Below are 25,171 nucleotides of genomic sequence, written 5' to 3'. Positions count from 1 at the left end.
TTTTTGTACAGTTTTACCCTTATTTACCTCTAGAACAAAATTTGTACCCTTTCATCAAAGAAGTTCTGAATTTAGACTTCTTTTTTCTTTGTCAAATATTCTGGCACATTGGTGCCAGCTGGGCAGGGATTCTGAAGCTATTTCCAAACAGAGAAGTGGTTGCTCTGAGGATGCCACTTTTTTCCCTTGTGTAGAGTTGTTCAACTGCATAAAGGCTGAGCTAAAATAACTCCCCTTTCATTCTGTACCACAAGTAACAGGGAAGGTCAACTGTCCAAAAGAAGAATGTCAGCATTTTTAGCAGCAGTCGCTCAGCACGGCTGCAGAAAATACCTCTCTTAGGGCTCCTCTTTACACACAGTGCTGCTATTTCTGATACAGATTAATGAACATCTCCTCTAAAGTAAAGAAAACGTACTACTATAGAAGACACTCAACTAATTATGATTCATAAAGGCAGCATATAAGTACTTACACATTTTTAGTGGAAAAGTATCCCCATAAAAGAGAAATATTTCTTTTTTGTCATAAAGGTTGCCTTACAGTTGAAACTTGAAGCTTTTAAGCGAGAAAAGCCCAAATAGACAAATTATACTGATGTGTTCTTTAAAGGCCAAGCAGCTGTTTTATTAAAATACTGAATTTACATTAAAAAGTCTGAGTCTTTCAATTATAATAACCTTACTGAAGTGACATGAAATCCATGACAAGGAGCTTGCTTTATTCTGTCCACCTTCTGTCCTCAGTTATCCACAGACACTTCTGCTACTATTCAAAACTGTGCAAGTTCACACCCACATAGAAGCACATTTGTCTGGAAAGACAAATCCCAAGGCAATTGGTTCTCATTTTCCCTAGGACAAACAGCTTTTCAACTCTCAGTTTCAAACCCATCCAAATCTGTGTCCCAAGAAACAGGAAAAGGATTTCAGGATATACCAACTCCCGTAAGTGAATGACCTTCAACAACTTGAAGCAGGTTGAATTTACATTTTACTTCAAAAAAAGGCAAAGTACATACATGAGGAGCAGATGGGAGGAACAACAGTTACCTGAAACCAGGCTTCCACCATTTCTGCCTAAGCTTACCAGCTGTGTCTGAGTCAGCAGGGCTCTGCCCGCCCTGCCACGCTTGCTGACCACAGGAACAGGACTGTTTGTATCCAGGGAACATTTTCAAAGGTGAGGCCCGAGTGGAAAGAGTAAGATATCATACACAGTGTAAGTTTATAGTACACAGCTTTGTTTTTAAATGACATAACGCAACAGCAGGAAGGAGAAGTAGTAGTTAACAATTACTAACACTAGAATAGTCAAATTTGTATGTTATACATATACAGCAACTAACTGCTTTACAAAAAAAGCAAAATAATACAATATATTGTCACATGTATTTACAGTGTAGTAAATATACTTTTCTGTCAAATTTTACACAAAAAATATTTACAGGTGAATATACTGCATTAAAAAAAATGGTGGGACCAACACTAAAAGTGACTTTCTGTGGTAAGTTTGTTGCATAACAGTAAGACGTGCTTCATTACATTTGTAAAAATTAAACTTAGGATGAAACAGAAAAAGCCCTAAAACCTACAACCCATTTAGGAAGAGAGCACTGGAATGCTCCCAAGTGCTCGGTCCACAATACTTATTTGAAAGGTTTCCTATTCCTGGAAACTTCATGCACATTAAAGCAGAAACATTGGCATAATTAACAGGTAGGTTATGTACTATTCAAATACTACTGAATTATCTTTAAGTCAGGGAAAATACAAACACAAAATGTTAATCATCTTTACAGTACTTAACTGTAGTTAGTACGTAATGGATAGCGTGTTCTGAAACAGGGGTGTCAAACATACAGTCCCCATAGTGTCGCTACGTGGTCCACGTGTTGCAATCAGATTTTTCTGAACTTAAGTTTTCATTCTGAAGTACACAGACTGCATGGCTGCAGAGCTGATCCTCAGACCATGGGGAGGGCAGCCTGTGCGGTGCTGAGCGCCGCCTGAAGCAGTGACTGGAAGGTCTGCACCTGGGAGTCTCCCACTTACATCAGGTTTCAAGCCTGATCTTGAAGCACTGTCACCAGCAACTGACTGCTGATCACTAGCATCAATGGAATGACAGGATGAGGAGGGGGACAGAGGCTGGATTAGAAATGGAGAGCGGTGCTCACAGGAATGAAACAGAGCAGGACACAGAATATGCACAACAGGAAAAGGGAGCAAATAAGGAAGGATGTGAGAAAGAAAACAAAAAAGTGAAGCAATAGCAACGGCTATTACAGGGAGCAGGTTTTCATGGTGATGGATGACAGTAAGGCACTGACCAACCATATACTAATCAAAGTTTACGAATGAAAGGAAGGCGTTTTCCCCCTTGATCTAAGCACAAACGTCCTAAACCCTGGTGCTGCTGTGTACCAGGGCAAACACAGCCCTGAATTACATCTTTGCTGTAGACTGTGGCCACCTAGAGTACTGCATTCATGTCTGGGCTCCCTGAAGGCAGATACAGACCTGCTGGAGCAAGTCCAGAAGAGGCCAGGAGGATGCTCAGAGGGCTGAAGCAGCTCTCCTATGGAGACAGGCTGAGGGAGTTGGGCTGTTCAGCCTGGAGAAGGCTCTGGAAGACCTCACTGTGGTCCTCGGGGGCTGCAGGAAAGGGCTGTCAGGGAGCACGAGGGCTTCAAACTAAAAGGACAGACTTAGAGCAGGTAAAAGGAAAAAATTCCTCACGGTGAGGGTGGTGAGGCCTTGGCACAGGCTGCCCAGAGCAGCTGGGGGTGCTCCGTGCCTGGAGGTGCTGCAGGCAGGGCTGGTGGGCCCTGGGCAGCCTGTGCTGCTGGGAGGTGCTGGCAGAGGCTGCAACGTGAGCTTTAAGGCCCCTTCTGTCCAAACCTTTCCACGGTTCTGTGTCTACAGTTACACTCAAGTTCGGCTCTTTTTTCCTAAAATGTTTGACACCCCTGCTCTGACAGTTCGGGTCACCTCACTGAACTACAGAGTGAAAACGTTCAATGACTCCTTGCCAAGAAATAGAACAAATTAAATTTTGCCGACTTGCTTTATCAATGTATCATTGGTTTCAGTCAGGACTGAGAGCTTACAGTAGTTCTGGTTCTCACTGAAAAGGTAATTTTGGTTTCACCATACTCACAGCTGTAAGAATGCATCAGTTCTTATTTCATGATGCACTTTCTATTGAGGCAATGCAAAATATTAGAAGAGTTGCTCTCAAATGCACTCAGTCCAAACAGAGCAGAGCTGGCAGTTCATCTAGAATTATTTTTAAAGAAAATTTTCTCACAGAGAAACAACTGAACGTTATCTTTTTGTATCAGTAAATCACAAGAGATTCTTTTTTCCTCCCACCTATAGAGGGAATAACTCTAAAGGCTTCTACAATTCATTGTCTTCAGCAAAACAGAAAGGGCTGGAAGTAGCTTGGTTCAGTATAATCAGGTGCAAACCGACAGCGATACCAAAGCTATTAGCAATGTGATGTACGAGATGAAAAAGGTTTTTAAATCAGTGACTCCCAAAATTACAAATGCATAGCAGCTGAAAAACATGGCACAAGTCACTGCTCTGTTCCTTAATTTAAGTCTAGCCTTGTAACCCTTCAACAGACCTAACAGTTCAGGGATCATGATTCCACTGCAGCTCCTACACAGTCAAGAGTAAAAAAATGTGGTTAATTGCACAAGTCTTCATATTTTCCAACGATTCTATTTCAAGATTGCTAATTCTACATTTTCATCCTGTTTTGGCAAACTATTTGCATATTAAGCTTGTGTTCATAGTTCTTCCAGGACTGTAAACAAATTAGAAGAATTGTTATTTTATGAATCAATACAATAAAGGCATTTATTTACATAAATGTTACATTGTTACTGTGTGGATACACGTGAATTATGTGCTATATCAATAAAATTTGAACACTTATAATTGTACCATTCTCTAATAATTTAGCTGTGGAGTTTGATTTACTGAAAGCCACTAACAAAATTGCACTAGAGGATTTCATTTTTTTCATATAGAGGATATACTTTTCTTCCCCCCTTCTAAAGCCATTTATAAGCTGTTAACTTCTAACAACAGAGATCTGAATCTAGGAAGTTTAACTGTTCTTTAGCAGTAGATTTGCTTAGCCCTACAACGAGCTGTCAGGCCTTTGTCAGAATGCCCATCCACCTCAGATCCAACGCTCTGCGCATCTTCAGCCCGTGCAGGTCATGTCTGTAGCACACAGCGCTACATCTTTACACGTCATGCAACATAGCAGCATATTATCACAGTCCCCATTGCTAATGCACTACCGTGGCTGGCAAGTCTTTCACAGTGATAGCAATTTCAGTTTCATATAACCCCCAGGTAGGAGCCCTTACAAACTAAAACCCCTTGAAAGTTCTGCAAGAGAAGTTTGACTGCAAATGTCTGTACTGATAGCAGAAATTGCACTGCAAACATTCAAACATAACCTGGATTTGACAAAGCGTCACTTACTTTTAAATTTGTGTACCTTGAGCAAACATTACTGTTGTTATATCACTGCTTGGACGGCACAAAAGCAGTTTTGCCAAACAACCTCCCAAAGCTGAAAGTTAATCAATAAAGTTTTCCCCTCTGTATCCCAACAGTTTATCTGCCAAGAATTTCTTGAAAGTGTGTATTGTTAGAAGGGCAAAACTAAAGCATACGTTAAATGGAAGAAAGAAGCAATAAATTTTAAACACTGCTATAGTGACACCATAATAGTCAGTTCTTGACAGTTTTCTTAGAATCATAGAATCTCAAGGTTGGAAATGACCTGCAAGATCATCCAGTCCAGCCATCCTCCCATCACCACTGCTACCACAAGCACTAAACCACATCTCGCAGCTCCTCGTCAAGGCGCCTCTTGAACGCTGCCAGAGACGGCGACTGCACCACCTCCCTGTGCAGCCATTCCATGCCTGACCACTCTGTGAGAGTGAGTGTCCAACCTAAACCTCCTCTGGTACAACTTGCGGCCATTTCCTTGGGTCCTGTTTGTTTCCTGGGAAAAGAGGCCAAACCCTCCTCACCACAGCCTCCCTTCAGGAAGTTGCAGGGTGCAGTGAGGTCTCCCCTGAGTTCCTCTTCTCCAGACTGAACCACTCCAGCTCCCTCAGCTGCTCCTCATCAGCCTTGTGCTCCAGACCCCTCACCAGCTTTGTTGCCCTTCTCTGGACATGCTCCAGGGCCTCAATGTCTTTTTTGTAGTGAGGGACCCAAAACTGAACTCAGTACTCAAGGTGCAGCCTCACCAGAGCTGAGTACAGGGGATGCTCACCTCCCTGCTCCTCCTGGCCACACTATTTCTAATGCAGGCCAGGATGCTGCTGGCCCTCGTGGCCACCTGGGCACACTGCTGGCTCATGTTCAGCCGAGCACCAACCAACACTCACAGGTCCCTTCCTCTTCACACTCACAGCCACTCAGCCCCAAAGCCTAAAGCACTGCATGGGGTTGTTGTGGCCAAAATGCAGGACCCAGCACTTGGCCTTGTTGAACCTCATCCCATTCACCTCAGCCCAGCAATCCAGCTTATCCAGATCCCTCTGAAGGGCCTCCCTGCCCTCAGGCAGATTGACACCACCTCCCAACTTGGTGTCATCTGCAAAACTACTGAGGATCCCCTCATCTAGGTCATCAGTAAAGATATTAAACAAGATGGGCCCCAGTACCACAGTACCAACTCTGGGACGACGCCACTTGAAACGGTCTCCAGCTGGACTGAACTCCATTGACCATTCATTACTCATGGGGCACAGCCCTCAGCCAGTTCCTCATCCAAAGCAGGGCAGACCTGTCCAGGCCACGGGCAGCCAGTTTCCCCAGAAGAAGCCTGTGAGAGACCATGTCAAAGGCTTTGCTGAAGTCTAGGTAGACTACATCAACAGCTTTTCCCTCATCTACTATGTCCCTTGTCTTTCCACTGTACAACCCTTTATAGTCTAGTTAAAGTACAGCAAAAAAAAAAAAAAAAAAAAACTCCTTTGGAAAAAAGACAGTTTATCCAGTCTGGTCCATATACAGTCCAAGTGTTTGAAGCTATGGTCTGGGGAATGAAGAGACTCAGGAAGCCTCCTTGTCCTCTCAATTTATTGCTGATTACTAGGAATTTAATCTAATCAACCAATTCTGGCTAAGCTCATTGTACTGCAGCTATTGTTAACTTTCTTTTAAGCACGGTAAAAAAAAGTCCACAGCTAAAAATCCTACAGGTTTGAATCAAAACCAGGATGATAGTAACTTCCCCTGGCTCATAAAGCCACTACCTTGAGAAGTGTGCAAACAGGATTAAGTATTAACACTTTCCTTTATAGAAGAAACAAACAAGGCGAATCACAGAAGCAAGGTAGAACCGTCTATGGGAAATGGCTTTCATATTTGGACAAGGTATGTTCCGCAGTGTTGAAGAACTCACATCTCCTTTGCCTACGAAGTCCTTCAGGGTCTACAAGTGGTTCTGAAACACTGGCTTAAATTAAAAAAAAAAGCAGAAAAAAAGAAAGAAGGCATTAAAATTGAGGCAATGTTTCAGGAGTTGATCATCTGGCAACATGGCTGACAGGATGGGAACTTGAAAAATTAAGTGCAGCATCACAACTGGTGGGGGGACCTTTGCAAGAGGCCCACGTACGTCAGTCAGTTTCCAAAAAAAAAAAAACCCAAAAAAACGATCAAACAAAAAAAACAACCCCAAGTTTCACACAATCTTCTTAATGCTGTGACGTTTCAAGCTGCCAGCACTTCGCTGCTTTTGCACCTGGCTGGCAGAGCCGTGGCGCATCCTCCCGCTGTTGGTGTGGCCAGCGGTGGGCGAGAGCTCCACGTTCTCCTTGTCGATCCCTGGGAACACACACAGACCAATGAATTAGCCTCGCTGCTTTGCCACCCTGCCGTCAGCACCATAACGACAGATGTTTCTGCAAATGAACAGGTTAGCATGGAAGTGCCTTCACGGTACAAAATACTGTGACACCCTCGATGCCAGAATCAAGGCACCCTGCCGGACGATGCGGCGCCAGGCAACGGCGACACAGGTGGCACCCGGTGACTGTGCTCAGGATACAACCCAGGTCTGCCATGCGAACAGGTGGCGGCGAGGAGACAGCCTCTGGGAACACAAGCGGCCAGCAGTGCTGCCCTATAGCTGGGAAAGCACTTCAGACATCCAACTAACAAAATATTTAAAATAACTCGTAACTCTCTTAGCAGGAAGTAACGCAGCCTTACTGGTGACAATGACTCGCAAATGAGAGAACTGATGCAGCTGGTTTATTGCAGTACTGCAATATGAAGAATAGTTTTTTTCAGATCAAATGTACAACTCTGAGCTCAGAAAGCACAGCCCCTGACCAGATCCAACACTTCTGTGTTAACTGTGCTAACCTTTGTAAGGACAAGAAAAGTCACTGCAAATACTCCTGAAATTCCACTAGTAACAAACAGGGCAGTGAGACTCAGGTCCAATTCAGGAGGGAGGGCAGAGTGCTGTGCTCTGGAGTTGCCTCAACACCCTGCAGCTGACAGCAGTGTCAGAGCTGCCTGTGCACGAGGCTGCTCGTTTGCAGGAGCACCTGCTCTGATGTATTTGTGGGCAGAATGAACAAGGGTACTTGAAAAGAAAATGCTCCATCCACACCCTCAAAAGACGCCCTCCCAAATCAAGAATAAAGAAACTCTAGGGCCAAAGCTTGGACATAACTGCACGATCGCTGACAAGACGTGAGTCTGGAAATTTTCATGACTGCTATTGCAAAAGTGCTGCTCTCCCAGACAAAGGCAGGAGGTAGAAGGCGAGGATGAAACCAGCCTGGATTTCTACCCCAGTGCACATATCTCCTAGAAGCTTTAGACGAATTCTACTGTGTTGTGCTAAAGGAATCACGTCAAACAGCCAACCTAAACAAACCCCTCCAGTGTAACTTCATGCTGACATGATGACAGCACATGATTGGGTATGAACCACTGCTCTACATCTCTGGGATACAGTCTGTCATTTGAAGACATAAATGTCTTAGTGCAGACATGCTTTCAATCAGTCATTACTTTTATGCTAACCCTACTTTGAGTTAATCACTCGTGTGGCAGCATCTTCGTGCAGCTGTCACTTTACTTCTGCTACAAAATGAGTATGCTTGAGGCACGTCTAACAACACTAAGCACTTACAGTACATGTGCAGCATTGGAATGAGTAGTAGGAAAGGTATTTTAATGGGAGAGACTCAAAGTATAACCAGCAGCAAAAATTAGGATGTCTGACAGCAAATGAAAAGGTTGGAGCAAAATCCTATCACTACAAACAGTATCTCCCACACTTCTATGTCTCATCCCTCTAAGAAATTGATTCTCATTGGCACAAGCAAGAATAGTGATTACACTCCACTGCTTCACACAGTTACAGTGAAAATCAAAACTACATCCAGAAGCTGTCTGTGGTCTGCTGTCCTGCTCCCTGTGTGTGTGAGCTCATGAAGTCACAAGCTATGATGAGAACAGGAAGCAACCTGCAAGGTGAGTAAAAAAAGTCTTTTGCAGTCTTATTTATTTATTTCTCCACACAGAAGCAGAAATCAAATGGTGCTGTGAGAATTCATTTTATTGAACCCTCTGTCTGCTGCAATTTAGTCCAAAGAATTTGTGTCTGCTTCCTGGCAGTGTGCAAATGATGCTGAAGCTGACCTCCTGTGAAACTAAAGAGCTCATGAAATAGTTTTACATTTTAGCTTAATATGTGCAGCAGAATAATTTCACATACCAAGCTTCCACTTCTCTATTACCAAATGTATCTTACTCTTGAAGATGTGAGTGACTTTTGCTGCTATTCCATTAAATATTACTAGCATCACACGAGAAATGCAACAGCTTAGCACTTACACTGAAGCCATTCCTGTGTCCAGGATTAGTAAACCACTTCTCATGCCACAAGCCCAACCCTAAAGCAGATCAAGCAGCATCTCGTGCAAATATGATGGAAGTAGAGAGTACCTTGATGAGGAAGCTGCATGAAAACTGCAGATTTAGAGCAAGGCAGAGAAGCTTTACAAACACAGAATGAAAGAAGAAACGTAAGTGAGTAATGTCTGTGACAAGGGGTGGGGAGAGATGACAGACAAAACATTCAATGCAATTGCAAGAATGCAATCATGTTTGATGTGTAAACACATTTAAAGCATAACAAGATGGAATACTTGGCTGTATAAATTCAGTACATTTCCTTACCTATCCAGCACCGCAACTGCTACTGACCTGGGGAGTGCTGGGAAGTTGCGAGCGAGGTCATGGAATTGGAAAGGTTAAGGTTAGCAGTAATGCTAAGCTGGCTCTGCACTGCGGGAGGATACGGAGATGTGGGTGTCAGGAGAGATTCTTCACTGGTCTCCTCATCAATCCCAGGCAAATACGTGTCAATCAAGGCATCGAGAAACTTCACTATGAGCTCAGCGTAGTCTGGAATTTGTGTTTGCTGTGAGAGATGGGGGGAAAAAAAAAGGTTGGTTCACTTCCTCCCACTTTTCTGTCAATGAATTTCACCCCTAACTCACTGTAGGTTTCCAGTGCTTTTGCCTGAAATTTATAAAAAGCATCTGGAGGCAACTATGTGTGAAAATCCATTTGTGATCCTTCCCAGATTAATCTAAATGCAATACTACAGAGCACTCGCAGATGTAATTTCAGTTCATCTAAGAACTGCAAAGCCAGAGGAGGGGGCTGTTCCATTCATAACGTTCAAAGCAACCGAACTTAAAATGTTATTAAGAGTATTACTTGTACCCCCCAAAGCCTACTGATGGAACACTGCTACTCTGCTCCTACAGATCTTGTAGCAGTGACTAGAAGCAACAAATGGAAGCACAGATGGTCAATGGTTTTATTTCTTCTGTTGTAACATAGAATTTGCCCTTATGGAATTATCATTCTTAACGATTAAACTCTTAAACATTAAGATAAGGATAACAAACCAGAGTTTCTGAATAATATTCCATGTCTTTGGAGTCTGCAAACTTCAGGGTGCTGAAAAGCTGTATTTACCACCTGACTGCTTTTATCCAGCCTCAGTAAGTTTACCTTGAGTTCATCAGAATAGCTGCTGCAGGCTAAAAAACTTCTAGCCATAAAAGCGACCCTTATGTTACTGACTTGCTCGTGTAAGTTTTGTCATTTATCACTTCTCTGCATCATACCTGGAGCATCAGCATGCTTCATAAAGAGAACAAAGGGAAAAATTGATGAATTTATCTCTTACCTTGGAAAATGGGCCAGCAAACCTCCACAACCCATTAAATCCAAAACCTACAACAACAAACTGAATGTTATGAAGGATTTATGAGGTCAGAGAGAATCCAAACAAAACTGATCAGCTCTTCTGCGAAGGCGTTTTCATTAGGATATCTAACTTTGAATTCAGTAATTAAAAAAAATTACTTTGTAGATAAGAAGTTTGGTATTGGGGTGGAGACTCCTCATGGTAGACAACACTCTGAACAATCCCATGAATTGGATTCAACAGATTTGGATCTTGACACAGCGACAAAAGGGTGTTGATCTTGGAATCCAATAAATTATGCCTAAAGAAAAGAGCAGTGGGTTATTTTTTTCCTCAAAATAAATACGCACCTTTCTAACCCATATCTAAAAAACTGCATTGAAAGAGCATCCCGAAGTACACTTTGTATGTTTTGATATGTGCTTGGGTTACTGATTAGAAAATGTGAGTCTATCTGGGACAAAAATATATAAAACTGTACATGTTGACTTATATAGAAAACTGTATGACCACGTGAAAAGTAATTGGATTTTCCACAGTACCAAATAAACGCCAAAGCCACGCAAAGTCACCAGGCTACTGTAATGGCAGCAGCGACACTGAAAGCTTTAGGGAGGAATGGATGGCTGCACAGACAGGATCCTGGCTGCTCTGCCAACCTGCCCAGACCCCAGACGTGTGCCAGAGGGCCGTCTGTAGCAGTGCTGTGTGAGGATTCCCATTCCCCTAAGAGCATTCCTTCTTCCCCTACGTTAAGTAAATGTAATGCTCTCAAACTGTGATGAACATTTGTCTCAAGCAAAGGACAGACTGCTGCTCACAAAGTACAAATGATAGAGCACCTCACACGTGCTTGCCCTGGTCCAGAGACATTTTACAGGAATGCCAAGTACAGAATCATCACAAACAGCTTCAGATACTTACACAACAGGAAAGACCTTTGGGAAGACAACACTGGCTTCTGCTAAATACTCATACAGAATCCGCTGGTCAAATTCATCAGTAGTGTACTTCACTAACGTTGCCTGTGATAATGCAAAGGAATAAATCAGCATGGTTCTGAGGGAGGCTGAGTAGTTACAGGCTTTTTTGCTTGTTATTGTAGTTTAAGGTTTTTAAGATTCCAGGATTCCAGAAGAAGCAGCATTACAGAAGATTAATTTGAAGACATGGCATTAAGTTGTTTTATGTCATGAGAAACAATAAGAACAGTTGGGTAATAGCTTCTATTTTGGTCCAAAATTAGCTAATCAGTTTTTGACAGAACTGTGCAACTGAGTCTTTCTGCATTGTAACAGGGCTGCAAGGTGTATTGGTGTACCTGGTGAAAGCACCAACGTACTGGTTGCCATATTACAATTTAGTCAGGGTTTAAATTGAATTGTGCTGGTATTCTAGCAATTTTCTCTTCTTTTAAAATACGTAATATGTAAGAATAGCTTCTTGTTATATAAAATCAGTTTGTAGTAAAATTCTGTCAGGAAAAAGAATCAATTGTTAGACATGCTCTGAACTATAATATAGAATCATGGAAATTCCAAATTTTCCCCTCCCATTGTTTTTAATGGATCTATAAGAGTGATTCCTAGGAAGTGTGAAGAAAAGCAGCTAAAGAATAGAGTGGCACAGTGCATTCTAAGTTTGATCCACGCGAATTCATGAAGCACCACAAGGAGCGTTTCTTTGGACGGTGAAAGAACATCAGAAAGTAACCCACAATAATACACAGAAAGAAGGCTTACAAGAACTGTAAGCAGCAGTGCTTGAATCTTTGGATCAGTCAGAACTTCTTCATCCAGGAGAACATTTGACTCAGAAACAGAAACTTTTCGGAGATGGGGGTGCTGCTGAGGTGATATTCTCTGGGTTTCTGCCAAATAAAAAAGACCAACTAATCAAAAGCAAAATAAACCTGAGCCAAAACAGAATTATATTTTGCATAACAAGTTCAATTATATGCAAACTTCAGAGTTCACCAGAATTTCCATAAGGTATAAAAAAGCAACAATTATGCTGTAATACTAGCAGAGCTAGATTGTCACATGGGATGTATTATCAAATGGCAAACAATAACCCCAATTTCCTATTCAGTGAAATACAGGCCCAGGGGTGGTAAGTAATGTTCTCAGGGTCAGGCAGCAGACTGACATCAGATACAACAGAAGAACCCTGGTCTTGCATTGCAATTGGGGATGGGGTCACAGGAAGCAGATGTGGGAGAAGATGAAGAGAGGCATTCTAGGCATCACATCAGATTCCACTTGCAAAATCTGCAGCTAGGGCTCAGTAAGCCATAAAAAGCCAAATTTTACTTATTTCACTCCTGCATAGGGTACTTTATAGCTGCCCCTTATCCTGCATCTACAAACTGAGCAACTCTAACTCAAACCTCAATTGTCAGAGATATGGAAGACTACACTCTCCAGAAGCCATTAAGATATTTCTCCCTTACCTTGCAGTAACCTAAGCAAATAAACACTGAATTTGGAAATAATCCTTTGTATATAAATACAAAGCATTTATAATTAGTGTTATTCTGAAATGTTAGTCCTGTTTCTCACCCATTTCATAATCATTTTCGGCTACTCTCCTCATTTTGGGAGGCGTTGTGATTCCAGATTCCATGTCTTGCCTTTTAGGAGCCTTTGTGTCCGATATCAAATGGTCAAAACTTTTCCTTGTACCTAAAAACAATTTATCAGGAAATTAAAAACATTAAACCTAAATCCACACTTCAATATTTCTGATTGTCTGGCCAACCTACTATCCTATCTGCAACATATCAATAGGAATCTGGGGACATTTTCAGAGGTGGTAGAGAAACTACAGGTACACCATGCCGCTCTCCATCACAGTTTCCAAAATGCTTCACAATGCATATGAGAATAGCATGCAGTTTATTCAAGTATGTAAGCTGTGGGCATGCTATGGTTTCCTGCTCAACACATCACATTGAATAAACATGCCAAAATGTGACTACTGAAAAGGAAGCAGTAACAGGATTGTAATGAAAGAAATGCCTCTCTTCTTCCACGTGCACTCATGTAAAGTTATGTGCAGAACTCATCTTGTTTCACAGAATCATCGCACGCTTTCAGTTGGAAGGGCCCTTTACAGGCCATCTTGTCCCACCCCCGCAATGAGCAGAGACATCCACAGCTCCACCAGGTGCTCACAGCCTGGTCCAGCCTGATCTGGACTGTCTCCAAGGATGGGGCACCACCACTTATCAGGGCAACCTGTTCCAGCGCCTCACCATCCTTACTGTAAAGAACTTCCTCCTTATATCCAAACCACATCTCCCCTCTTGTAGTTTGAAACCATTGCTCCTTGGTCTGACACAACAGACCCTGCCAAACAGTCTGCTCCCCAGAAAGCTGAACTGGCATCTGAACCTTAAGTATCTCAATTATCTTTTTTTTTTTTTCCAATCACTTCAGCATGCACATTCTGAGTAACATTTCCCATATTCCTGATCAAAGCAAACCAAATTATTCCTCTTCAATTGTAGTGTCCTCTCTTTCCATTTTGTAGAAACCACGTGCATTGCTCTGAATTAGGAGTAAGTACTTCAAGTCAAAACAAATACAAGTATAATTTTTCTCCAGTAACATTTCATGGAGTATCCTGCAGACAAATTAGTAAATTAGGCATCTTAATAACCTAGAAGCTTTTTAGTGTTCGCTTGCGAAGGCTGCCCCATATCCAAACTCATGGACTTTCGCGTTCGAGGGCTTATCTGTCCCACTGTTGGGTAACTGGCAGCCAGATGTCTGTCTGAGCCCTTTGGTGACGACCACGGTTGATTTTCCTTTAGTGTCCTGAAAGTGCAGAGAAATTAAGAAAATCTTTAAAACTTTTGCATATTCAGACATCAATTTTTCAGCTAGCCAAAGTATCCTATATTAAAACCATATTTTCAAGCAGGTTAATCTCCCAGCAAAATGCTTTAATAAAAAGTATTTATTTGGCTAGAAAAATATCTGAGCTAGTAAAAACTAACAATCTGGTATGAACCTAATGCTGAAGAGCCAAAAATAAAGCAATAAACCATCAGCAAATCTGCTCATAAGGCAAAATGCAAGACATTAAACATCTGCTGCTCTGTACTGGGTACTAAAAGGAGAGGTACTGAGTAAAGTGCTCTGCACTGAGAAAATCTGACTCTGCATGGCACTTCAGGGTTGACTTCCCAGCTTACTTCTGTGGCTGCATATGGACAATGGATAAGATGTCAAAGTTTCCCAATCAGGAATCAAGCAATTACTTAGCATCTCCTTGCTTCTTAAAAAGACAATTTTATTCTAAAATGCAAATGAAGAATGAGGTGAGATTAGGTCTCACAGAAAAGGGTTATCAAAAAAGATTAAGAATCTCCAAAGCCATTAACTGAAGTCTGAAATTGCTTCAGAGATCTCAAAATCATATTCAGAGAAATCAAAATCATGAACAAATTTCCCTGTGATTCTCGGTCACAGTAGCATGTTGGTCAGGAAGCACTGATGTGCAGGTGAACATTAACTTAGCTTTAATGAACAGGGGGTTTAGTTCTCTATATATCATACCTTACCTTTAGATAACTTAGTAAAGAAAATAGAGATTGAAATTTGGGTAACTTTTATTATCCAAAAGATAGACAACCAACCTATAGCTAGTGTCACTGTGATGTATGGGGTATGTATCCATAGGAACGTTTTCCATTGCGACGTCTGTCAACAAGAGAGACTTCCTATGTTTTAGGCTGCAGCGACTTCGGACTTCCTCAGACACTGTCAGCAAAGCTAAATTAAAAAAAAATACAAAGTTGGTGCAAATTTTCTATGTCAGGAATACACTGAAGAATGTAAGCATCTATTTACATTTTTTCTTAGTACAAAAAAGACCTCAGAGATGTAATTACACCTTACTGAAATGTACAGATTAAAAGTCATTAAAAAATAATTGTATTCCCCAACTAGCTAAAATTCCATGATCTAAACATTTGCCCTCATACAGCCATGTTTTCTGCTTCCAGACCACTAGAAATGTAAATTCTGCAAGGAGCAGCACTTGTTAGAACTTAAAACCAAACACCTCCAGTCTCCCTGAAGCATTTTGGAAGTTGCACAGTAGGTCCTGAGCTGACAAGCCTTCAGACCACACTGCGTCAGTGACGCACAGCAGCCTAACCCAGACTCTTGTCCAACTCCAGTTACAAGTTTCCTTCATACTGATAACAGAGTCATTAGCCTAACACCAGAAGACATTCCCACAACAACCCACTCCTTTCCAGTTAATGCAAGTTCACAAGAATGTTTAATTTCACCTGCTAGGTAAGCCACGCTCTGGGTGTTCACCTCGAACTTGTCACAGTTCCTGTGTTTGTTCACCAGAGCTAGTAGTGTATGTAGAATCCTGACTGTTCTTGCTACAGTGGTAGGTGAAGGATGCCTGTACCCTGCAAAATGAGGTTTAAACACCAAATCCTGTATTTAATTTTTTAATACATATTTATGAAGCACAAATATTGTTTAAAAGCATTTATAAATACTTCCCAGCATGTTCTCAGGACACTTCATATGTAGAGTAATGAAGTACAGCGCTAACAGAAACTGCACATTCAGGACTATTAATTCAGTCCCTCTGTCCAAAATCACATAATTACAAATGCCTGTGCATATATTGCATCCATATCTCACAAATCAATCTTCAGTGAGGAGATACAGGCAAGCACAGAGAAAGAAAGTATTCTGGTAGAAAGAAGTAATGTACTGCAGCAAATGAAACCACACATTCATTTTCACACACGAGCAACATGCACTCTTACCTTTCAAGAGGTGCCCCACTAGTGCAAAGTTGAAATTGGAGTTGAAATTTAGCCCAACAAAATGATCCATCTGTTTGCAGTGCCATTCAAGTGGTCTCCTGATCTCCATGAACACCTCCTCTGGGCTCTGACTCACAGAAAATAAGACATAAGAATATTTCATACAAGCATAGAGTGGTTTTGGCTGGGACCTCAGCGCACATCTCCTGCCATGGGCAGGGCCACCTCCCACCAGCTCAGGCTGCCCAGGGCCCAGCCAGGCCTTGAGCATCTCTGGGTATGGGGCACCCACAGCTGCTCTGGGCAGCCTGTGCCAGGGCCTCACTGCCCCCATTATGAATTTCTTCAGAACAGCCTATTTGATTGGAGGTTACTCATCATCATCAATTAAAACAGTGACAAAACATAGTACTTTAAGAAAGAACAGGAACCTATTGACTGCACTCCTGACTTGAATACATCTATGTATTTCTCTGTTGTTTGGGACCAACCTAGTTAGGCTGTCATCTCTACATCACAGTGTACTGCTGATATTACACAAGTAAACAGCTTGTAATGCAAATTTTAAGTTTTAATTGCTTAATTATTGATCACTAGGGTAAGGAATATATGTATATTTTCTTTTGATTAGAACTAACTGCTTGCATGAACTCAGGGTTAATCACAGCTGATTACTAGCAGAGGGCTTGCTTACCTTATCATTGAACACTCGAAGGCTATCCAAGGTATGCAGATTCTGTTCAAGCAGTGCTGTACCTGCTGAGTACAGGTTGACTTCATCCAACTGCAGTACTGCCATGGCTACCCAGAAGAGGGCCTTGTGCATAGGAGAGTCCTAGAAGTTGAAGGGAAACAAAGAGACCACGATTCTACTTTCACATAACACAGTGCAAAGCTACCAAGTAAACAGTGAAACAAACTGAAGTTAATATAGATTTTTTTTTTTTTAATCTTTAGCTGTGTGAATGAAAGTCAAATATGCACATTAAAGCAGCCCTTCAAACACACCTGACACAAAAAACAAGGTGTTTTGTTTCTTTTTTTAGCATATTTTTAAGGCATTAACAAAGAAGGAGCTGCAAATGCATCCATGCTCTCCAGAAACCCCGCCATAGAAATGTGTTCTTTTATGTGTGCATGACAATGCCACTCCACAGGTAAATTCTGAAGTGATTCATTAATGGTGCACCCACTGATATGCTGATCAATTCACTGAAGTAACATAAAATGGCTAAATTAATCTCAAGTAAGACATAATAAAAACTTATTACAAGGCACGATCAGAAAGATGTATGAACAACTGCAAATTCAAAAGCCGAGATGGAAAATCTTGGTGAGAATGAATGCAAACTGTGGTGCAGCCTTTGCGTACGGCCCAGTGATGAAGCAGAACTGTACATTCTGAAGGCTTTTTAAAGCTTCTGCACATACAAACATCTGTGACATACTTCTCATATGCAGTACTTTCAAGCGTGAGTCAGAGCAGCGATGTGTGAACATCAGATACCACAAGACTCACATACATTTTTAAGCTTATACTCGTAATTATAACCTACAAAATATATTCTGTTTCCTCCAGAATCCAGTTGCTTACCTTGTTAAGAAGAGGCTGCAGTTTGGTGAGTGCTATAACTGTTGCTTCTATTAGAACTTGGCTATTGTAATTATCAGGGCCTTTTAAACAGCTCTCAAGTCCCTTTTTGTAGAAAAAAAGAATAATAAGAAAACAGAACCCATAATTAGATTTTGCTTTATGAAAAGATGAAAGCTCTAAACTATAATGTAGTTCTCAATTAGTTTACAAAGGCTGAGTTCCCTTTAAACCAATTTGAAAGGAGTTTCAGAAATGAAGATCTACACAAGCATTTATTTATTGCTGTAAACAATCATGCAATGTGTATTAAAAAAGTAAGGGTGCAAGAGCCACAGAAGGGCTTCTGCAGTTCAGACACTGCACAGTTAAATTTTATGTCCACATAACGTTAGTAAAATACTTGAAGAAATTCAGCACTGTTCAGCTCCTATAGAACACAACCTCCTTTAGAAAATATGGACATAATTACCAAGCTAGGTAATATGTTGCAAAGTTTTCTTATATAAACATTCTGCTTTTTATTGTATTTAGTTGTTAATGTCCTTAAAAAAAAAAAAAAAAAAAAAGAGTAACACATACAGGTAGCTGCATTACCAGAAAATTGCTCATTTATTGTAATACTGACTCTTCTGGATCCAAATTCAGTGTCACAAATTTTAAACTCAATATTGAGAACTAATGTTACTCTACAAGTAGCTGCACTGATAAATTTATTGCCACCAAACTAATTTAAAATAGAAGGCCTACAAAGACAATTTCCTATCAGGTTTCTCTGTAGAAGAATATGCTTGAAGAATGTATTTACTGTGAAATTATGCTGCATTTTATATTCAATAGGAATGCTAAAAAAAATTAGTTATGTGTCAGAGAGGAAGACAAACACAGACCCTTATACCTTGCTAAGAATTCGGATTATTTGTTTTATTTGTCCATGAGAGACACGCTTACTTATACAGCCAAAGACAACAAGTGCTCTTGGCTGCAGGGATGGGTTATACTGGAATGCAAACCTGTGGAGAAACAGAGTACACTGCATTAAATGAACATACAACAGACAAGCTGTACAATGGAAAACTGAAAATTCCAGGTGTACTACAGGCAGTTAGGGGTCATGCTTTGAGATCTATAACATACTTTTGAGCTAGTTCAGTCCACTGGTCCAGCCACTTGCATGTTGGAATATCTCTCATACAAGCCTAAAAAGAATGACATTGTTTGAACATATACAGCATAAAGAAAATGAATTATTTTAATTCAGAGTGCTCGGTTATTCTAGTTGTCAGAAGTGCTCCTTATCATGTCACTGGAGGCACTGCCCGTTAGACTGCTTGCTGTAGAATAAGCAGCACTGGAACTTTGTTTTGAAACACGTACCTCCATGATCTCCAGCAAAGCTTCAGTAACCGTTTCCAAGGAGGTCAGTGCAAAAGTCTCCCTCTCGTAGGAGCCAGGTGAAAATGACCTGTCTCGATAGCTGGAGCGGAATGCTATGACTGCAGCTGATTTCACTTTGCTGATTCCAAACAGCAAATAAAATTTAGGCAGAGAAAATTCAGTCAGGCTCAGTCTTAAAACTTGCTTGGTCTCCTCTGTTGAACAAATTTTTACACATTAGACTTAAAACACTGACACACAATTCATATTTTAAACACACTTAAGCTCACTCTCCCACAAATACACAAGCAGGTGATAAACCTGTGCATGTTTCTATACTGTTTTCTTTGCTACTTGTCTCAGAACGTGCCAGAACAACTGTGGCCTGCTGCACAGATCACTGAAAGCAGTTGTGAGAGAGAGGCAGTCTGGAAATAGATACAAAGAAATTTGTCTACAGATGTGATTTTCTGAGACTTTTTCTCATATTTGTTAAGAGAATGGAAACACGGAGCGCTCCTGCATTGGAAGGCCAACATTACTGTCAGTTCAAACTGCAGTTAAATTCTGGTTTGGGCTCCCATTGCAATTAAGTCCCTTAGATCAGAAGAAAATGAAGGCCCTGGTACTGGCACTGCATATTCTTACAGTTCTGAACTTTGTTCCAGTACTGTGTACTTCAAACCCATTTTTTAAACAGGAAGGCTTGCCTTTCTCTCTGTGCATCACAGCAAGGCTTTTCCTTAAATACAAGTGTCTGTGTCTATGCACACACTCTGTCAATACACTTAGATATCATAAAAGGAGCTTTTAGATACTTAAAAAAACAAGATTACATAAACTTCCTGATTTTTTTTCACGAAATCCAGCCTGATTTTATACTGTACTTCTGTGACTGCTGCCCCTTTGCTATCTCCAATATTTTAGGATTGCTAAAATACAGCTGTATGCAATATTCCTGCTTTAACCATGCAGTTTCAAAATTTCCTTATGTAACTGATATTTGTTACCACATTATGCAACTATTCAAAAGATGCACATCAGCCAGTTTTAGCACAGATGCATTTTATCCTTAATCTGCATTACAGGAACTTACTGGTACTTTCTTCCCTTTTTCAAAGACCCGTTATACAATTCATACTACACACCTGCTTGAAACCAGTCGTATTTTAACTCCCCCTTCATAGTTATTCTGGCTCATACCCTTATTCTGGTTTCTACACAAGTTCAACAGCAAGACAGTATTTTCAAGCTCAGAATTGTTGAAAGAGAGAAAGATAACTGGTATTTCTGAAACTAAAAAGCAACCAATTGAAAACCTGTTAAGAACTTACCACTAAAATGAAGCTGTGAGCAAGTGCACAGAGAATGAATGATGTTGATGACAAGACCATGAGTGGAAGCTCTGAGAGAAAGGGGTCCTGTGGCCACCAACAAAGTAACCACATGAAAGAGGTAGGGGAGATGTGCAGCCACATCCAGAGAATTGTTGAAGGACAGCATCAGCATGTAGCGTGCTAGAATGGCAATATCATCCCACATCAGGTGCTGTTCCAGCGTAGGAGTTGGAGACAGACAAGTCTTGTCAATTATTTTGCACATCCTTCCAATCACCTGAAAAGAGAGCAACCATCTTGCTTTTATGAAACAAAGAGCAGAGCTCAAAATTTCAGTAGAAGCAGTTACAAATCAACATTAGAGTTATTCTTCTGGGTTTTTTTCATTATTGCTGAGTCATCAGAAAGCATCTCAGTGCTACACTGTTATCTAAAGGTGAAATTACTGTTTAAGAGGCAAGGAGGGAACTCACTTTGCTTGAAACCAATTTTACATTTCCAGAAGCAAGCGCTACCGCTGTGTCTGCCATAACCTCAGCTTTAATGGATCCTAAGCCCCCTGTGGCACTAGTTTTGATGAAACTGTCCAGCACTACGTCAAGAAGATCTGTAATCTGGTAGAGAAAAAAAAGCCTTTCTTACTGTTTGGTTAACATAATTTTTCTACAGTAAACAATCTTCTGAATGAGTAATCATTACATTTTTTCAGTTGAAGGTGCACAGTATCATAAGTGTAAGCGACACTCCTAGTGATCTGTCATCTTTCTGGAAAAAGCCCACTGAAATATTAGAATTGCAAAATGAACTGCATCAGATCAAAATGCTTCACAACTGCAGAAGAACTATGATACGGTATCGTTTTTATTTTGCTCTCTGCTTCAAAGCACAGCTATTCATAAAATGCTGCACTTTGCACTTATTGAGAAGAAACTGGATTTGAGGTGGAAAAGAACCCCAAAAAACATTTCTGGGAAACAAGCAAGGTCTTATCTGTCAAAAACTTTATCCTCATGTAAGTGATTGAAAACACTATAATCTGCTTATGAACAAACCACAAGAAATCGTGCATAATTTATACCTGTCCAAGACTTCCCCATATTTTAGCCTGAATAGAAGGGTACATCTGTTTTTCATTTATTGTCATTGTTATAAGCTTATCAAGAATAGCAGTGACTCGCTGGCGCTTTGCGTCGTCGTTGTGTTTGCAGAATCGAACCAGATTGGACAGCCAGGGAGTCATGTACTCCAGACAGAGATGTTTCAGTTCAATGCCTGAAATAAAAACTCACTTTGTAACAAAAGATTGCTGTTGGTCTCTCTGAACAGGTAAATAATTATTTGCAAGCACTACCCTTTCATTTCAACAGAGCACACTGTTAATAATAACATCCAATAAACATCTGTAAGAATCTAGCAAGGAGATTTTGAGATTTTAGTATCTTAAGACATGTGACAAAGATGTGTACGCTTAGTATGAAGTGGGACTAAAGAAAATTTCTCTTTAATCTTAAGAATGTATTCCAAACTGCTTCCAGCAGTAAAATCAGAGCTGTTTTATGTCTGCAAAACAGAGATAACAAAAGCAGAATGGTAGAACCAGACAGGAGATATCATCAATCTGAAAGGCTTAAATTTGAAAGACACAAACTGTTTTCTTCAGGTATCTGCTAGAACTCAAAACTTCACCAAGATCTTTTTTCTTGTTCTCTACATTCTTAATTCTGGTGAATCAAAAACAGTGTGACAGAGATCTGATCACCAGATTACTCCCTGTATAAAACTGTCAGGGGTACGAAGCAAATAATTTGTGCTGTGATCACACTGAGTAATTGTTTAGATAAATAAGATGGCTGGTGAAAGCTAGAAAGACTGGGCTCAGGCTGCTTTATTTCTTTTTATAATATCTGCTTCCTTTCTTTCCATGCAGAAAGAAAAGGGTACATTCAAGAGCGTAAATCAAAGTACTGTTGGAGTTTCTGCTCCAACAGATGCCCCCCCAGGTCACAACATTGGCTTCTGAGGATGACACAGCTTCACAGAAATACAGAATTATCAGATTAAACTTGATTGTTAAGAAACAAATATAAACGGGTCATCTTAAAAACATCCAAATCAGTTCTAGGAAGCATTAGTAACTTCAAGTTGCTGTGACTCAGTAACATGAGGAAGTTTGTTAAACTTGACAGCTTAAATCGTTTCATGTTCATGGTTAGTAGTGAGGAACACCAGCGTTACTTACTCGATTTGCTAAATCCTGAAATACACTCTTCCAAGAACTCTAAGGTAAGGTGTGGCTCATTAGCTGCAAGAGTCTTACTAATTGACACAATAAAGAGCGTGTTGTTGGCAGGAATACATAGACCTGAAGTTTCCAGTAACTGGCCCTCAATCTTTAAATTAAAGGTACAGGTTAAGGCACACAGAAGATTATAGGCAGCAGACCTGTAAACAAAGCAAGCAATGTGATTTGTAATAGTCTTCCTGTCTGTTTTGAAATACACACATTACACTGAGACATCACAGCAATGGCAGTCACATTTCCAAAACCAAATCAATATTGTTATATAATGTACTATATTTAAACCCTGAGCTGCTTTTCTGCATCAGTTAAGGTTCAGAGACAACATTTGCCTCGGACAAATGAATTAAATTACTCCTTTGTTTTACGCTGTTTCTGATGAAGTTACAGAGTATGCTGGAAGAATTTGGTACTAGACTTCTCAGAAGAGCATCCAGTTCCAGGAAACGCGAGGCATTTCCAAATGCACCTGAGTGGCTGAGAGGCAGGAGCCGAGGGCCACAGTCTGCCAGTGAGCAAGGACTCATTTTTGGAGGCAGCCCTCTTTGACGAGACCCAAAAATTTGCTCTGCAAGGGACAGCTATTAAGCAAGAAGTTCAGCACCAAGCCAATCAAATGTACCCAATAAATACATATTGCAAACCAAACTTTTCCTTACAAAGGGAAATTAATTTAAAAGATCAGTACCGCAAACTGGGGTCTGAGCTTCCCAAGTTGAGCAATGCTATGTTCAGCAGTGTTCCAGGAACATCCTTAGGGCGAATTTTAGTGTGCTGTGGGATGGAGTCTGGTTGTGACAGCTCCCATCGTGTCCGTATGTGAATAATGGACCTCACAATAGCTTCACACTCCTGATGCATGAAGGTGAGCGGTGTTCCCTGGTTGGCAATCGTCAATGTAAACTGATTCTCATCAACAAGACATATTTCCTCAATCTCAGAGGCGTAGTATATGTCATTTAAAAACACTGTTTGTCCCAGGACTCTCGTTCGTTCTGCTGATGTCACCTGCACAGCTGTTGATCCAACCTTAGAAACAGAATCAAAAAATGGTTGAGCACCTGCTGTTAATGATACAAAGAGACAAGTGTGACATTTCTATCTGACCAAGATACATGCATGAAATTGTATGAAATAATACTGTGTTGTGAGACAGAGAAGAAAATTAAAAGACAGCAGAAACGCATTTAAAATCTTATCAAAATAGAACAATTCACTAATAAAGCATGAAAATACTTACTTTAATAGACACTTTGGTGTCTTTGTGAGCCAACTTGAGGGCATTGTGAAATACTTTCAAGTCCTCTTCCAAAGCTAAAGTAGCTGCTGGAAGTTTCTGCTGGTCATGTTCAATGTGCTCCGCCAGCTTTCCTGGAGAGTCTATGAAAATCAGCCTTTTGCTTCCTTTCAAACCTGTCAAGAGTCTTTCGTGGTATTTGGTGTATTCTCTGACCCAAGAATTACAGTTATAAATAAAAACTGCTGAGACATTTTCATAAGCAAAGCCTGGAAAAACTACAAACCATTTAGAAAGAAAGTCAGTTTTAAAGCGATTACTGGGGCCAGCATGTGTGAGGTCCACCACAATTTCATATGGCTTTGCGTAGTATGGCTTCAGAGTTAGCAGGACGTGGTATATCAGTAAATCTCCATTGATCTGGCCAGTCTTGAAACTGTAAGAAAACATGACAGACACTGTTGGCTTTGCCTTCTAGACCCATAATAAAACATTTCAGTGGTGCGTCACACACACTGCTACACTAAAACAGATTGACATTTACACAGCCCCAGAAATGTCAAACTCAAAGCAGTGACACTGGACTGGCATCCATAGCCTAAATTCTGTCACGACTCATATTCCAACCGAGTTCAGCCCAGTATGCTACAGCTTGGTTTGGATTCATTCATTTTGAAGTGCCACACCACCTCCCACAGCCATAAAGTCTCTGGACAGCCAGGAGGCTCATCCAGCACCTGCAACCAAAGGAAAAGTAAAATCCACACTGCTGAGGAAGAGTGCATTGATTGGCTCAAAGCTGATGCAAGTTAAGGGCTTCTTTGAAAAAAGGCATGAAGTATCACCCCAAACTCTATTTTTATTACTTTTTATATTTTAAACACATTTCTACAGGTTCATACTATACCTACTTTTATAAGTAGAAATAAATTATTTAAATAGTCTTGGTTAAGACTAATTAAACACCTACATACCATTTTTTTCAGCTCATTTTGTCTGCTAAATACTGCAGCAAGCACAGCAATGTACTCTAATGCTTGGTGGATGGTTTCTAAGAACGGTTGGTCCTTTGAGTAGTACAGAGGACACATCTGTGAAATAATTCTTACCTGAAAAGCATGCAGGAACTACAAAAATATTAAGAACCCTTTGCTCTCATTTAGTGCTTTGCTGAATGTTATGAGATCGAACAGAGCATCTGTCTGAACCAAGTTTTCAGAGT

General features: G+C 40.7%; 1 protein-coding gene across 4 annotated transcripts in view; it reads right to left on the bottom strand.

Annotated features, from left to right (window-relative positions):
- Nucleotides 1-974: 974 nt before the first annotated feature.
- NF1 (neurofibromin 1) overlaps nt 975-25,171 on the bottom strand; it is an 81,156-nt gene continuing 56,959 nt past the window's right edge. For all 4 annotated transcript variants that reach the window (XM_048966725.1, XM_048966727.1, XM_048966726.1 and 1 more), the window contains 22 exons: nt 23,953-24,385; nt 23,401-23,741; nt 22,653-22,855; nt 21,492-21,685; nt 20,887-21,027; nt 20,411-20,690; nt 19,077-19,291; nt 18,837-18,898; nt 18,598-18,712; nt 17,703-17,804; nt 16,803-16,943; nt 16,109-16,235; nt 15,608-15,739; nt 14,948-15,083; nt 13,966-14,123; nt 12,864-12,986; nt 12,045-12,172; nt 11,227-11,327; nt 10,461-10,603; nt 10,282-10,328; nt 9,285-9,501; nt 975-6,881 (listed from right to left, as the gene is read on the bottom strand). In XM_048966725.1, the coding sequence (XP_048822682.1) occupies nt 6,739-6,881; nt 9,285-9,501; nt 10,282-10,328; nt 10,461-10,603; nt 11,227-11,327; nt 12,045-12,172; nt 12,864-12,986; nt 13,966-14,123; nt 14,948-15,083; nt 15,608-15,739; nt 16,109-16,235; nt 16,803-16,943; nt 17,703-17,804; nt 18,598-18,712; nt 18,837-18,898; nt 19,077-19,291; nt 20,411-20,690; nt 20,887-21,027; nt 21,492-21,685; nt 22,653-22,855; nt 23,401-23,741; nt 23,953-24,385 (3,682 nt within the window). In that variant the 3' untranslated portion in view covers nt 975-6,738. The remainder of the gene's footprint in view (nt 6,882-9,284; nt 9,502-10,281; nt 10,329-10,460; nt 10,604-11,226; nt 11,328-12,044; nt 12,173-12,863; nt 12,987-13,965; nt 14,124-14,947; nt 15,084-15,607; nt 15,740-16,108; nt 16,236-16,802; nt 16,944-17,702; nt 17,805-18,597; nt 18,713-18,836; nt 18,899-19,076; nt 19,292-20,410; nt 20,691-20,886; nt 21,028-21,491; nt 21,686-22,652; nt 22,856-23,400; nt 23,742-23,952; nt 24,386-25,171) is intronic.

The sequence above is a fragment of the Lagopus muta genome, chromosome 20 (genome assembly GCF_023343835.1).
Source record: "Lagopus muta isolate bLagMut1 chromosome 20, bLagMut1 primary, whole genome shotgun sequence".
In the NCBI taxonomy this organism is placed as follows: Eukaryota; Metazoa; Chordata; class Aves; order Galliformes; family Phasianidae; genus Lagopus; species Lagopus muta.
This window is presented reverse-complemented; position numbering and strand designations above follow the sequence as displayed.